This window comes from Notamacropus eugenii, chromosome 1 (genome assembly GCF_028372415.1).
Source record: "Notamacropus eugenii isolate mMacEug1 chromosome 1, mMacEug1.pri_v2, whole genome shotgun sequence".
NCBI classification, from domain to species: domain Eukaryota; kingdom Metazoa; phylum Chordata; class Mammalia; order Diprotodontia; family Macropodidae; genus Notamacropus; species Notamacropus eugenii.
The window spans coordinates 107,049,535-107,065,757 of NC_092872.1; the positions used below are offsets into that span (position 1 = coordinate 107,049,535).

The 16,223-nt window shown below is 34.5% G+C and overlaps 1 protein-coding gene across 2 annotated transcripts in view; it reads left to right on the forward strand.

Moving 5' to 3' along the window:
* DCP2 (decapping mRNA 2) overlaps positions 1 to 16,223 on the forward strand; it is a 61,995-nt gene that overhangs the window by 15,399 nt on the left and 30,373 nt on the right. For both annotated transcript variants that reach the window (XM_072611691.1, XM_072611700.1), the window contains exons 3-4: positions 1,953 to 2,080; positions 2,655 to 2,753. In XM_072611691.1, the coding sequence (XP_072467792.1) occupies positions 1,953 to 2,080; positions 2,655 to 2,753 (227 nt within the window). The remainder of the gene's footprint in view (positions 1 to 1,952; positions 2,081 to 2,654; positions 2,754 to 16,223) is intronic.

Here is a 16,223-nt window from a genome sequence, read left to right on the forward strand (position 1 = left end):
ATCTTTTCCTTTTTCCCTGATCACCTTAGAAAACAGACCTAATAGTGGTATTGTTGGGTTGAAGATTGTTCAGTTTTATAACTCTTTGGGCATACCAGATTGCTCTGCATAATGGTTGGATCAGTTCAGAGTTCTACCAACAGTGCATTAATGTCCCAATTTTCCCACATCCCCTTCAATATTTGTCGTTTTCTTCCTCTGTCATATTAGCCAATCTGACAGGTGTAAGGTGTTGTTTTAATTTGCATTTATCAAATTTCTCAAATCAGTAAGGATTTACAGCATTTTTTTATATGACCATATATGATTTTGATTTCTTCATCAAGAAACTGTTCATATTCTTTGGGGAATGACTTGTATTCTTATAAATTTGACAGAGTTCTCTGTGTATTTGAGATATGAGACCTTTATCTGAGAAAGTATGTATAGGAATTTCCCCCCAATTTTTGGCTTTCCTTCTAATCTTGGCCATATTGGTTTTATTTGTACAAACCCTTTTAAATTTAATGCAATCAAAATTAGCCTTTTTACATCTCACAATGATTTCTATCTTTTGTTTATTCATAAATTCTTCTTTCTTAAGTCCATAATAAGTTCCATGTTCTTCTGGTTTTCTTATGCTGTCTCCCTTTATATCTCGGTCATGTAACCATTTTGACCTTATCTAGGTAAATCGTATAAAATGTTAATTTATACCCAGTTTTTGCCAGACTGCTTTCCACTTTTCCCAACAGCTTTTTTAACCAAATAGTGTATTCTTATCCCAGAAACTTAAGTCTTTACATTTGTCAAACATAAGGTTTCTTTAATCATTTGCTGCTGCATATTATATGTCTACTGTGTTCCACTGATCCACCCTTCTATTTCTTAGTCTACAAGATAGTTTTTATAATTATTGCCTTATAATTTAAGATCTGGTACTGCGAAACCTCCTTCTTTTATATATTTTTTCATTAATTGCTATGATATTCTTACCTTTTCTTTCAAATGAATTTTATTTTTTTCTAGTTCAGTAAAATAATTTTTGGTAATTTATTTGGGATGGGATTGAATAAGCAGATTAGTTTAGGTAGAATTGTTACCTATGAACAATTCATGTTTCTCCACTTATTTAAATCTGATTTTATTTGTATTAGAAATGTTTTATAATTATGTTCATGCGGTTTGTCTTGGCAGGAAATTCCCAGATATTTTATATAATTTACAGGTATTTTACATGGGGTTTCTCTTACTATCTCTTCTTGCAGGATTTTGTTGGTGATATATAAAAACTGATCATTTTTGTAAAAATACTCATTCCTGTTAAAAACACTTGAAAGCATCAGCAGAAATGGAATTTTCTCAATATGACAAGAAGCATCTAGCCCAAACCATCAGCAGTAACTATTTGAAATGAGGATAAACTAGAAGCCTTCTCGGTTAGATCAGGAGTGAAACAAGGATGTCTGTTATCAACACTATAATTCAGTATTATCTTAGAAGTGCTAGCAATAGCAGTAATAAAAGAAAATGAATTGAAGGAAATAGAGTGGAGTGAGGTAATAAAACTCTCTTTTTGCAGATGATATGATTTACTTGGAAAATTCTTTAGATTCCATGGAAAAAGTTAGTTGAAACAATAATTTTAGCAACATAGATGTAAAGTAAAACTTCATTAATTCTTTGAAAGCCTTCCTCTTACTCTTTTAGTCTCTCATGTATACTAGAGCATCTGTTTATTGTCTTTTGTTTACCTACAGCTGTGTATATCCTCAAGATTGCTTTTGATTACAACTATCTTCAGGAGGACATAAGTAGAAAAAACCAACTCTGGTGCATCCAAGAATGAGGCTTTTAAAGATTACATCATAGAATAAAAAAAGTATTTTTCACATGAATGGTTCTGTTCCTTTTGTCTGTAGACTGCATTTTTTGGCGAAAAAATTAATTCACTTCCTTGACATTACTTGTACTCTTCAGTCATTGTCCTTTTTTACTGCCTCAAGGTGAAGATGTGCAGAAAGTTTTAGATGAATGGAAGGAATATAAAATGGGAGTACCAACGTATGGTGCAATTATTCTTGATGAAACACTTGAAAATGTGAGTGAAACTGAGTCAAGATGACATGCAATATTTTAAATGAACTAGTTAGCATTGAACTTGAGTAACTTTTTAGCTTCGTCAAATATATGTGTTGTGTTAATGTTCTGAATTTAGGTTTTAAAATAATAATACTGTATTCTGTAGGATAGTGAAATTTTGTGTTACATTTTTATTCTTGCATCCCCACCTCAACTTTTTGTTTTCTCTGGTTTGATAGTCTAGTCTTCTAGTTGTAGCTGTTTGGTTCAGTGGCACTAAGTAGCAAATGCTGAGGTAGAAAAAAAGAGACAGTGTCCTTTGTCTTTGCTGCTGACTGGCAGTGTAGTTTTATATTTAGATTTAAGAAAATTATTCCATTTCTGATTTTCTGATGACACTTAGCAGAGAAATTCCCAAACAACTCAGTGTTTTCAGTTGAGGATGTTTTGTTTTTCTTATAGTGAATCGGTCACAGCATTTATTAAGTAACTACTACATGTGTGCACCAGGCACTGTACTTAATACAGCAGTGAAAGAGTCCTCAACCTCAATGAATTACGTTTATTTGTGTGGTTTGTTTGTTTTTTTTAAGGTATTATTGGTTCAGGGTTATCTAGCAAAATCAGGCTGGGGATTTCCAAAGGGAAAAGTAAATAAAGAAGAGGCTCCACATGACTGTGCTGCAAGAGAGGTAAGTTATGTACATGCAGGTAAATGCTATTATTTGGCTATTGTAATCTGTTTTTTATTCTTTTCATTTTAATAATATAAATTATTCCTTTATCATTTCTTCCCGAATCTGTTTGTGTGCTTGCCTTCTGATGTTTTTTCATATACACTTCCTGTTCATGTATTTTTATACATTTCTGCTTTTCTACCATTTACTGACCATTAGTTTTATTTCACACTCCTCCCACCCTCCAATTTTAGAGTTAAATCAGGAGAAAATACCATTGATATGTAGGCAGTGATGTGCTACAACTGGCTTACACTGGCTCAAGAGAGCTAATTGTTGGATTTTCAGGATTTTTGTGAACTAACTGATAGTGTTTAATAGGTGTGCATTTCAGTCAGCTTCCACACCGGTAATATTATTTGTTGCTTTAAATGAATGGTCATTGGCAATAGTAGAATGTATTTTCAAAATGTTAATGTCTATTTTAAATGCTTGTGGTTTAAATGATGATATTTAAAAACAATTGCATTTTATTATGATGGGTGTTAATACAATTCTGGGAAGAAAATCTGGAGTAGCTGTGAAGTTGTTAAATCATTGATTATAGTTATCACTTGACTATTTCAATATCTGAAATAAAATGAGTTAATCAGTTGAAAATAATTCCAGATATTATTTATTGTCACCAATTTGATAAAAGTCAAGCTGAACTAGAAACTGTAGCTGAAGTATTTGAAATTGAAATTATTAAAATAGATTGAGTGCTAGGGACACATGGGAGGCATAGACAGTTCAAGAGTTACAACTGCTGTCTGCTTCATATATCTTGCATTATTATATATATATATATATTTCTCTTTATTCTGGTTAGGCACAGAGATTAGATGACATTAATTACTTGCAAGACTAAATGATTGACGTTCATTTATCTTTTGGACTGTATTACAATCAAGATCACCTAACATTCAGAAAGTGCAAAAGTTAATCAAATGCTCTGTGAGAGCTTTGGAAAATCCAATGATTGGTACTAGAAAGCAATCTCAAGTGGAAGATTTGATTAAATTTAAAGACATTCCATTTAATAAAAGTTTAAAACTTAATATTCTTCCTAGGAATATGTTATTAAAAATATTGGGCAGGTAGGTGGTGCAGTGAATAGAGCAGGAGTCAGGAGGACCTGAGTTCAAATCTCACCTCAGACACTTGACACTCACTAGCTGTATGACCTTGGGCAAGTCACTTAACCCCAATTGCCTCCTCCTGGGTCATCTCCAGTCATGCTGATGAATATCTGGTCACTGGATTCAGATGGCTCTGGAGAAGTGAGGCTAGTGACCTGCACAGCCCTCCCTCACTCAAAACAAAGTCAAGTGCAAGTCATGTCATTATTTCTCTGATGGCCTGGTCTTCTTCGCAAAGAAGGATGAACACACACATGTTAAAAATGTAATTCAGTGCATGAACTTTTATCTTTTATTGAGCAGAAACAACTTTGAAAGCATTTTTAATTGTTTTGATTTATTAGAACCATCTAGGTGGCCTTATGAAGAACTAATTTCTCTATGGATTACAGGTGACAAAAAATTGTATCACTTATGTGAAATTTTGAAACATGAAATTGAGTTGAACAATTTTCAGGATTTTGTAAATAACAATGTAGAATTAAACAATATTCCAATCTCCGCATCTGTACAAAAAAACTAAAAAAAATTGTTACCGTTATTGCAATCAGACATGCTAAAGCTGAAAGAAGTTTCAGTTTAATATAGTTTGTATAAAGGTGAGAAATAGTACAAGTGTACATCTCATTGGTGGATTGGGATGCAACTCTATTAGCCAAATCTAATTATCTATAGAAAATTTACAATAAGAAGTATTGTATATTTTATTATTATTTGAGTTGTGTGCTACACTATTTATATCAATAAAATTTACAATAAACACATGAACTTACATCTTTATAATAAACTTGCACAAACACATATTTTTCCACTTGAAGAACTGGTTGTTAAACCCTTGCCAACACACCATACTGGTCGGGTGACTATGTTCATTCTTATTTTGGATTGCTGGTGCTTTCCAGACAAGAAAACCTTTTCTTTTTTGCGTAGTTTGTGAAAGCCATATGGTAATGTGACAGACTGAAAAATGTATACTTCCTGCTTTAAAAAAAATCAAAGTTTATTTATTGCCTACAGATTAAAGGAGGCAAACTGCTAAGTTACTGGCACTCAGTCCCTCCAAAATTTGATCCTAAATTAATTTAGGTCATTTGTTTTCAGGAATGATTTATCTTATGGAATGAGAGAATTCCATCAGAAGTTTGATATGACTTTATCCCTATCAAAAAAAAAAATCATTTCCTCATGATTAGCATGAAACTTAGTTGTCAATAAGAAAACAACATTGAAAGAAAGTAACATTTAAAGACTAATACATAAAGCCATAAAGCTACTAAGATTTTAAAATAGCATGTGAACTTTAACCGCGTCGTGGCTTATTAGTGGTTACTATGTCACAGTTTGCTGTTTTTCTCTTGTACATTAAGAAATTTTGTTGCTGTCATTTCTTTAGGTAGTTACCTATATTCTGATTCTTCTTTCTCCATTCTATTATTTCACTATATATTACATGTTAATTTGTCATTTCTTTTCATGTATCAGTAATAGATTATAATTTATTTAAATCATTGCCTAGTCGTTAAACTAATTTGTTTCTAAATTTTGCTACCAAAATTAAAACAACTTTATCCGACTGTGAATGTGCAGTAACAATAACTCTTTTGACTCCTTTATTTGCCTGTCGAAAGAGAACCTGGGAGCCATTTTTCCGCATAGTTACTACTTCCCTTTTGTCTTTTAAGTTCTTTCAGTATATTGCCTCTTTCGTCTTTGGATAAGAATCTAGAATTTAAGATACCAACTTCTGAGTTAATGTTTACAGATTGTCTATAAACGTTTTACTCTTGTGATGTTCTCCCCTTTTTCTGTCACTGCCACTGCAGATGGAAATGGAAATTAATCTTATAACTGATGGTCTTCAGTCAATACCATTTTATATTTTTGTTTCATGAGTTCCTATTTTACATGGCCAAGTGTCCAGTGCATACATACATAGAGAAGTAAAAATGCAGTACCTTGAGGTTTCTTTGGCATCTTAACTTCTTCCTGTTTCAGTGCATCAGTATGATCTGCATTGTAGGTATTATCTCCTCTTTCTTTCTTCCCAGGTTTCTTTCCACCTATGGTCAAATAACTATCTTTGGGACTTTGCCTCTCCCATTTTGGCATTTTGTTCTGTGTTTTCTTTTTTTTTTTTTAATTAAATTTAATAGTTTATTCCTCCAATTATATATCAAAACAATTTTTAACGTTTGTTTTTTGAAATTTTTGAGTTCCAAATTTTATCCTTCCCTCCCTCCCATCCCACCTCATTGAGAAGGCAAAAAATTTTATATAAATTATACAAATGGAGTCAGGCAAAACATTTTCGTGTTAGTCATGTTGTGAAAGAAAAATGAAGAAAGTAAAGAAGGAGTATGTTTCAATCTGCACTTAGACTCCCGTCAGTTCTTTCTTTGGAGATGGATAGCGTCTTTCATCGTAAGTCCTTTGGAATTGTCTTGGATCATTGTGTTACTAAGATTAGCTAAGTCATTCACAATTGATCATCACAAGGTATTGCTGTTACTGTATAAAGTGTTCTCCAGGTTCTTCTCATTTCACTTAGCATCATTTCATGTAGAGCTTTTCAGGTTTTCCTGAGAGCATACTGCATTTTCTTTCTTATTTTCTTTCTTTCTCATCACAATTGTGTACAGCAACTTGTTCAGCCATTCCCCAATTGATGGGCATCCCATGAATTTCTAATCTTTTGCCACCACTAAAAGAGCTGCTATAAATATTTTTGTACATATAGGTCCTTTTCCTTTTTGTTATTGATCTCTTTGAGATACATGACCCCTAAAAAACAAATTTTCAATGCCTTTCTATTAACTATAGGATAAAATCCAAAATTGTAAGCGTGACATTTAAAGTCTCATACAAGCTGATGTCCACCTGTATTTCCAGTCTTATTTCATATCAGTCCCCTTCTCACATTCTTTCTAATCAAACTGTCCCATACCTTTTCCTCTTATACAACATTCCGTTTCCTGACTTTGCATGAGTAGTCACCTACAACATATCTAGAAAGCATTTCATCTCTACTCCCAACTCTGAGAATCACAACCTTCCTTCAAAGCAGGTGCCACATGCTACCTGATGTCTTTCCTGATGCCCCCAGTTATGAGTACTCTAAAAGTTGCAGAAAAGGTGCTGACCTGTGTTGATAGAGGGAGTTTCCTTCTCTAGGGGTTATCTATACAAGTCATATGAAAGGGCAGTCCCAATCCCTATTACCTACCTCACAGAGTTGTTAGAAAACTGCTTTTCCAATGGTATAACACTGTAGAAATATGAGTTATTATTGTTAACAACAAATATTGGATAGCAAAATGAATAGAGAGCTGATGTCTGATTCAAGAGAACCCAGAGTCCACATCCTACCTGTGACATATGCCAGTGATATGACTCTGGGAAGATGAATTATCCTCTCAGAATCCTGGATAATACTGGGACACTGTAAGTTGTAGAAACAGTTGCTTAACTGTGAATGGGTCCAACTATTCTGGAAAGTAATTCAGATTTTTTTTCAGAAAGATATTAAACTGTGCATACCCTTTGACTTATAAATACCACTACTAGGTCTATACTCCAAAAAAGTAAAAGAAAGAATAAAATGACACCCATATGTTTAAAAAATATTTTTATGGTGGCAAAGAATTGGAAACTGAGAGGATGCCCATTGATAAGGGAGTGGCTAAAGAAGTTGTTATATGAATGTGCCAGAGAGATATCATCAGAAAAATCTGGGAAGACTTGGGTGAATTGATGCAAAATTAAGTGGACAGAACCAGAACAGTTTATACAATCACCACAGTATTGTAAAGATAATGAACTTTGAAAGACTTATGAACTCTGTTGAAACTTAAACTGTAAAGTTTATTTCAACTATTTAATTATTTATTTAATTAATTGTTATTATTTCAATATTTAAGTTGAAACTTAAACAGAAAGAATACTATAGATCAATTTCCCTAACGAATATTGATGAAAAAATTTTTAAGTAAAACACTAGCAAGGAGATCACAGCAACATATCACAAAGATCATGCACCAGATGGGATTTATATTAGGAATTCAGGGCTAGTTTAATATAAAGAAAATTATAAACAGTTGACCATATCAAAAACAAACAAAAAACCCCACAAACATATCAAACAGAGAAAAAAAACTTTTGACAAAATACAGTACCTATTCCTTTAAAAAAATAATACTAGAAAGTATAAGAATAAATGGAGCTTTTCTTAAAATGAAGTGTTATTTATTTGGGTGCAGAACCAAGATGGCAGAGAAAAGGGAATGACTTGCCTGAGCTCTCCCAAACTCTTCTCTAAACAGCACCTCAAAATGAATTCTGGAGCAGCAGAACCCATAAATAACTTGCCAGACCAAGAGAACTTAGAAGGGTGGCAATAGAGGTCGTTCTACTGGAGTGAGAGTGGTGCGTTCTAGCAAACCACCAGCCAGTTTTGGTGATGATTGCATCAGGGCTGGCTTCTGGAATTTTCAGCACACAGACAGGGTCAGAGAGATTACCATGGTTCTGTGGCTAGCACTGGGTACAAGACTCTTGCATTGCCCATAAGCAGGTGGGTGCAGTCCAGGGTCACAGTGCCAAGGTGAGGAGGAACACTAACACACCAGAGCTTGTGGCTGTAGGGGAGGAGGAACCCTGGTTATTGTTACAGGGCAGAAAAGAGTGCTTGTGGTCACTCACAGACCAAAGCAAGGCCAGGAGAATAGTAATTACATCTCTCCTTAGATCAGGGTTGAGGAATCTAGGGCTTCACATGGGTCCACCTAGGACCTTATGTGTGGCCCTTTGAATCCCAATTTCACAGAAAAAATCCCCGTAGGAAGATTTGTTGTGTAAAACTTGGACTCGGTCAAAAGATGGTACCCAAGGCCCATCATACCACCTTGGAAGAACTGAAAACTTACAGACCCTTAAAATAAGCTCTGAGAACAGCTGCACAAAACCCTTAAGCTTGGAATAATGTGTCCCTCCTCTCTCCCCCATTCCATTCAGTGGAGCCCAACTTAAAAATAAAGGTAATAGTGAATAGACTGGAAAAAAGAATAAACAAAAAAAGAATCTGATCATAGGACGTTGCTGTGGTGACAGGGAAGATTAAACTCTGAAGAAAACAAAGTCAAAACTGTTATACCAAAGCCTCATAGAAAAATGGATCTGTTCTCAGACCCAAAAAGAATTTCTGGAAGCACTTCAAATAAGAGAGGTAGAATAAAAATTGGGAAAAGAAATGAGAGTGATGAAAGAAAATCATGAAAAAAATCAACAGCTTGGTAAAGGAGACACCAAAAATACTGAAGAAACTGACACCTAAAAAAATAGAGTAGACCAAATGGTTTGAGGCACAAAAAAACACAGGAACTTAAAAGGTAGGATTGGTCACATGGGAAAAGAGGCACAAAAATTCACTGAAGAAAAGAACTCCTTAAAAAGTAGAATTGGCCAAATGAAAAGGAGATTGAAAAGCTCAATGAAGAAATAATTCCTTAAAAATTAGAATTGGCCAAATGGAAAGTGCTGACTTCATGAGCTATCAAGAAACCATCAAGACAGATAGCAATAAAATGGAAAAATAAAAGTCAGTATGAAATATGTCATTGGAAAAACAACTGACTTGAAAATAGATTCAGGAGAGGTAATTTAAGAATTATTGGACTACCTGAAAGATGTGATTTTAAAAAAAAAAAAGCCTACACACAGTTTTTTAAGAAATTGTCAAAGAAGGCTACCCTGTTATCTTAGAGTCAGAGAGTAAAATAGAAATTGGAAGAATCCCCTGGTCACTTCCTGTAATAGAATCCAAAATGTAAAGTCCTGGGAATATTATAGCCAAATTTCAGAGCTCCCAGGTCAAGGAGAAAATTTTGGAAGCAGCCAGAAAGAAACAATTCAGAAATCATAAGAGCCATAGTCAGGATCACACAAGATTTAACAGCATCTAAATTAAAGTAATGGAGGGCTTACATTATGGTATTCCAAAGGACAAAAAAGCTAGGGTTATCACCAAGAATAACCTCCCCAGCAAAACTGGATATAAGTATTAAGGGGAAAAATTGGATATTCACTGAAATAGAGTACTTTCAAGCATTTCTGATGAAAAGACTCAAGCTGAATAGAAAATTTGACTTTCAAATACAATACTCAAGAGAAGCATAAAAAGGAAAATATGAAAGAAAATGTTTACATTTGTACATAGGAAGATGATACTTGTAGCTCCTAAGAACTTTCTCATTATTAGGGCAATTAGAAGGAGCATATATACAGGTCATGGGTGTGAATGGAATATGATGGGATAATATCTAAAAAAATTAAGGGATGGGAAAGAAGATTGCACTGGGAGAAGCGGAAAGGAAGACATAGAATGGGGTAAACTATCTGACATATAAGAGGTATTAAAGAGCTTTTACAGTGTGGGGGAAGTTGAGGGGAGAGAGTGAACCTTATATTTTCTGGAATTGTCTGAAGGAATAATATACACTCAATTGGATATAGAAATCTTACCACATAGGAAACTAGGAGGGAGAAGAGGAGTGGAGCTGATAAAAGGGAGGATGGATTGGGTGAGGCAATAGAAACAAAATGCTTGAAGATAGACAGTGAAAGGCAAGAGAGAGTAGGATAAATGAGAAAGTAGGGTGAAGGGAAATACATAGTAATCATAACAAAACAAATTACAGCAAGTTTCTCTGATAAAAGGCCACATTTCTCAAACATAGGGAACTGTAGCAATAATGTAATATTCACAGCGCCTATCGCAGCCATGAAATTTCCCCACAGAATTCTGAATCTCAAAATATAACAGACTCTCCATGGAAGACAGAACCAAAACATTTATTCAAACACCAGAAAGCCAAATCCATTATAGTATCAAAAATCTATGCACAATAACAATGCAGAGGGCAATTCCATCCCCAAGCCTTCCCCTTGCTAGGCTTCCCGCAAACCAGCTCCCTTAAACAAATCACAAACAAGCTCTTTCACACCAGCCAGCCGCCTGTTTGCCTGCATTCTTCCTAGTTCTGATTGCTGTCATGACTAACTTTCTCTCAGCTCTGCTATAGCTACGCCTCTTCGTGCTCCATCCTTTCAGCAAGCTCCTCTCGCTGGCTCCATGTGACTCAGACTTCCATGTGATCCAGGTAGGTCACATGGGCTTATTAATGAATGGGAAAGATCTTCCCAATTAAGTTAAAATTACATGAACTGAATCAAATTTGTCAAAATAAAAGCCATTCCCCAATTAACAAATGTTAAGAGAATATGAACAGGCACCTCCCAGATGAAATAATCAAAAGTATCTATAGTTATAAGAAAAAATGCCTAAAATTACTGTTTATTAGAGAACTGTAAACTAAAATAATTCTTACCTACCCCCTGACACCTATCAGATTGGGTAATATGACAGAAAAGGAAAGTGACAAACATCAGAGGGCTTGTGGGATAATTGAAACTGGTGCCCTGCTTATGGAGTTGTGAACTCATCCAACCATTCTGGAGAGCAATTTGAAATTATGTCCAAAGAGCTATAAAACCATGCATATATTTTGACTAAGATAACACTATTAGGTCTGTATCCCAAAGAGATAAAAACAAAAAGGAAAAACCCACATGTACAAAAATTTTTATAGCAGCTCTTTTAGTAGTGGTGAAAATTGAGGGGATGCCCATCATTTGGGCAATGGCTGAACGAGTTGTGGTAGACGATTGTGATGGAATGGGATTGTAATATGAGAAATGACTAGCCGGATGCTCTCAGAAAAATCTGGAAAGACTTATATGAACTGATACAAAGTGAAGTCAGAAGAACAGTAACAGTAATATAGTGTGATGATTAACTGTGAAGAACTAAGGTATTCTCAGTAATACAGTGATCCAAGACAGTTCCAAAGCACCTATGATGAAAAAGCTATCCATCTCCAGAGAAAGAATTGATGAAGTTTAAATGTAGATCAAAGCATAATCTTTCTTAATTTTCCTTTTCTTCTTGTCATTGTTTCTTTCACAACATGACTGACATGAAAATATGTTTTTAGAGGTGAAGCAAGTATATCCATCCTCACCATTATTACTAAATATCATACTTGGAATGCTGGCTACAGCAATAAGACAGGAAAAAGAAATTGAAGATATCAGAATAGGCAATGGGTAAACAAAACTCGCTTTTTTTTGCATATGACAAATTGATATAAATAATCAACTCACAAACTAATCAAAGCAAATTCAGTGAAGTTGTAGGTTATAAAATAAACCCATCAACATTTCTATATATTACCAGCAGAACCCACTTGATGGAGATAAATTCCATTTAAAATAACTGCACATATTACAAAATACTTTAAAGTCTACTTGCCAAGACACACCCAGGAACTCTAGGAACATTATTACAAAATAGTTTTTGCAAAATAATAACATCTAAATAATTGGAGAAATATTTGTTGCTCTTGTATTGGCTAAGACACTATAATAAAAATGACAGTTTCTACTTAAGTTAATGTGCTTATTCTGTACTCTACCAACCAAACTATCACAGATTTATTTTATGGAAGTAGAAAAAATAATAAAATTTATCTGATGGAATAAACTTTCAAGGATATCAAGACAACCAATAAAAAGTGAAGGAAGACAGCCTACTAGTAGTAGATCTCAAAGTATGTATTCTACAAAGTGGTAATCATCAAAACAATCTAATACTGGACAAGAAATAGAGTTGTTGATCAGTGGAATAGATTTGGTACACAAAATACAGAAGTAAATGAGTACAGCAACCTAATATTTGGTAAACTCAAGAGATTTGAGCTGTTGTGGTAGGAACTCACTATTTGATAAAAGAAAAACTGGGGGGGGGACAGAAATTTTGGGCAGGAACTAGGTAGGCATAGACCAACATTTCAGCATTACCAAGATAAGGTCAAAATGGATACATGATTTAGCCATAAAGGATGGTCTCATAAGCAAATCAGTGGAACGCGGAACAAATTACCTGTCAGATCTATGGATAACAGAAAAATACATGACAAAATGAGAGGATTACAGGAGATAAGATAGATAATTTTGATTACAAGAAAGAGGCCTTGTACAGCAGGAACAACTAGGAAAGTTGACCTCAGCACAGCAGGTGAACCTCCAGCCCTGAAGGCCCTGACCCAGCAAGCTAGTGACTAGGTCCTTGGCTTTGGATGCAAGAAACTTGGAACAGTGCCCCCTGTACCTCAGGAGGAGAACTCAACTTTAAAAATCATGAAATAGGCTGGAAAATGAGCAAAAAACAACCCCCCCCAAAAGTCCTGACCATAGAAAGCTACTTTAGTGACAGGGAAGATCAAAATACAAATGCAGAAGAGGACAGCAGTGTCAAAACACCTACATGTGAAGACTCAAGAGAAATAGGAATTGGTCTCAGGCCCAAAAGTCCTCCTGGAAGAGCTGAAAAAGGATTTTAAAAATCAAGTAAGAGAGGTAGAAGAAAAATTGGGGCAAAAAATTAGAATTATACAAGAGAACCATAAAAAAGAGGGAACAACTTGGTAAAAGAAGCACAAAAAAATGGAAAAAGCTGTAAAAAATTCACTGAACAAAAATAACTCCGTAAAAGTAGAATTGGCCAAATGGAAAAGGAGGTACCAAAGTTCACTCAAGAAAGTCATTACTTAAAAATTAAGATAGGTCAAGATGAAACCAATGACTCTGAGACCTTGAGAATCAATCAAAATAAAAAGAATGAAAAAAGAGGAGAAAATGTAAAATACCTCAGTGGAAAAACATCTGACTTGAAAAATAAATGCGGGAGAGATCATTTAAGAATTATTGGACTATCTGAAAGCCATGATCTCTTCCCCCCACCCCTTCCAAAAAAAGCCTAGACAGCATCTTTCAAGAAATTATCAAGGGAAACTCTTCTAATATCCTAGAATAGCAGGTAAAATAGTCATTGAAAGAATCTACTGATTATTTCCTCAAAGGGATCCCAAAATGAAAACTTTAAGGAGTATTATAGCCAAATTCCAGAACTCTTAGGTCAAGGAGAAAATACTATAAGTAGCCAGAAAAAAGCCAATTAAAATGTCAAGGAGTCACAGTCAGAATTACACAGGATTAGCAGCTGCTATGTTACAGTATTGGAAGTCTTGGAATATGATAGTCCAGAAAGCACAAGAGCTTGAATTACAACCAAGAATCAACTACCCAGAAAAGCTTAGTCAATGAAATAGGGGACTTTCAAACATTCCTGATGAAAAGACCGGAGCTGAACAGAAAATCCTATTTTCAAATGCACGACTAAAGAGAAGAATAAAAAATTAAACAGGAAAGAAGATAACATAAGTTAGTCAATAGTTAAATTGTTTATATCCCAACAGGAAGATGGTTCTTGTAACTCTCAAGCACTGTAGGTATCTCTGATAGGGCAGTTAGAGGGAATATATGTATGGACTGAGGGCATGGGTATTTTGATAGGAGAATGAAAAACAAAATTAAGAGTACTGCATTGAGAGAAGAGGGAAGGGAGAGACAGAATGGGATAAGTTATATCACATGAAGAGGTGTAAAAGACCTATTTTTTATGGTCTAGTATATGTTCAGTTTTTGTGTAGGTGCCATATACTACTGGGAGAAAAGGTGTATTCCTTTCTGTTCCTACTTAATTTTCTCCAGAGGTCAAGCATAACTTTTCTAAAATTCCATTCACCTCCTTAACTTCTTTCGTGTTTATTTTGTGGTTAAAGAAAGAGGCAAAAGTTGGAGTTCCCCACTAGTATAGTTTTACTGTTTCCTCCCGTAGCTCGCTGGACTTCTCCTTTAGAAATCTGGATGTTCCACTTTTTAGTGCATGTATGTTTAGTATTGATAATTGTCTCTGGTAAGGGACAAGCAAAAAGAATTGCCCATTAAGAGAGGCACTGGTGAGGAAGGACAGGTTAAAAGGAGCGAGAGATAAAAGTATAAATGATGGAAAATAGGATGGAGGGAAATACACGGTGATAATCATAACTGTGAATATGAATGGGATGAATGCTCCCATAAAATGGAAGTAGATTGTAGAATTGATTTAAAAAGTCCTAGGATGTTTACAAGAAACACACTTGAAGCAGAGACATACACAGAGTAAAGATAAAAGGCTAGAGCAAAATATATTATGCTTCAGCTGAAGTAAAAAAAAATGCAGGTAGCAATCATGATCTCAGACAAAGCAAAAGCAAAAATAGATGTCTTTTAATTAAAAAGAGACAAGGTGACTACATCTTGCTAAAAAGTACCTGAGACAATATCAGTACTAAACATATATGCACTAGAAGGTGGAGCATCCAGATTTCTTAAGGAGAAGTCCAGTGAGCTACAGGAGGAAACAGTAAAACTATACTGGTGGGGAAACTCAACTTTTGCCTCTTTCTTTAACCACAAAATAAACAAGAAGGAAGTTAAGGAAGTGAATAGAATTTTAGAAAAGTTATGCTAGACCTCGGGAGAAAACTGAATAGGAACAGAAGTGAATATACCTTTTCTCCTAGCAGTACATGGCACCTACACAAAAATTGAACATATATTAGAGCATAAAAACCTCACAAATTCAGAAAGGCATATTAAATGTATCCTTTTCAGATCATGATCCAATAAAATTACATTTAAGAAAGATAGATTAAAAATTAAGTGGAAACTAAATAATTGTAAAGAATGGGTCAGAGAATAATCATAGAAACAGTGATTTCATCAAAGAGAATGATAGCAGCAAATTCTATGAGATACAGACAAAGCAGTACTTAGGGGAGAATTTATATCTCTAAGTGCTGACATGGAGAAAACAGATCCATGAATTGATCATGCAACTAAAACTAGAAAAAGAACTAATTAAGAATCCCCAATTAAGCACAAAATTGGGAATTCTGAAAAATCAAAGGAGAGACTAATAAAGTTGAAAGTAAGGAAATGGTTGAACTAATAAAACTAAGCTGGTTTTATGGAAAAAACTGCAACAAAATAGATAAATGATTGGTTAATTTGATTTAAAAAAAAACCCAAATATCAGTATCAGAAAGGAAATGAGTGAACTTAGCATCAGTGAAGAGGAAATTAAAGCAATAATTAAGAGCTATTCTGCCCAACTATATGCCATTAAATCTGACAATCTAAGTAAAAAGGATGAATATTTACAAAAATGTACATTGCCTAGATTAACAGAAGAGGAAATAGAACACAACCCAAATGTGGAAAAAGAAATAAACCCTCAATGCACTCCCTAAGAAGAAATCCCTATGGCCAGATGGAGTTACAAGTGAATCCTACCAAACATTTAAAG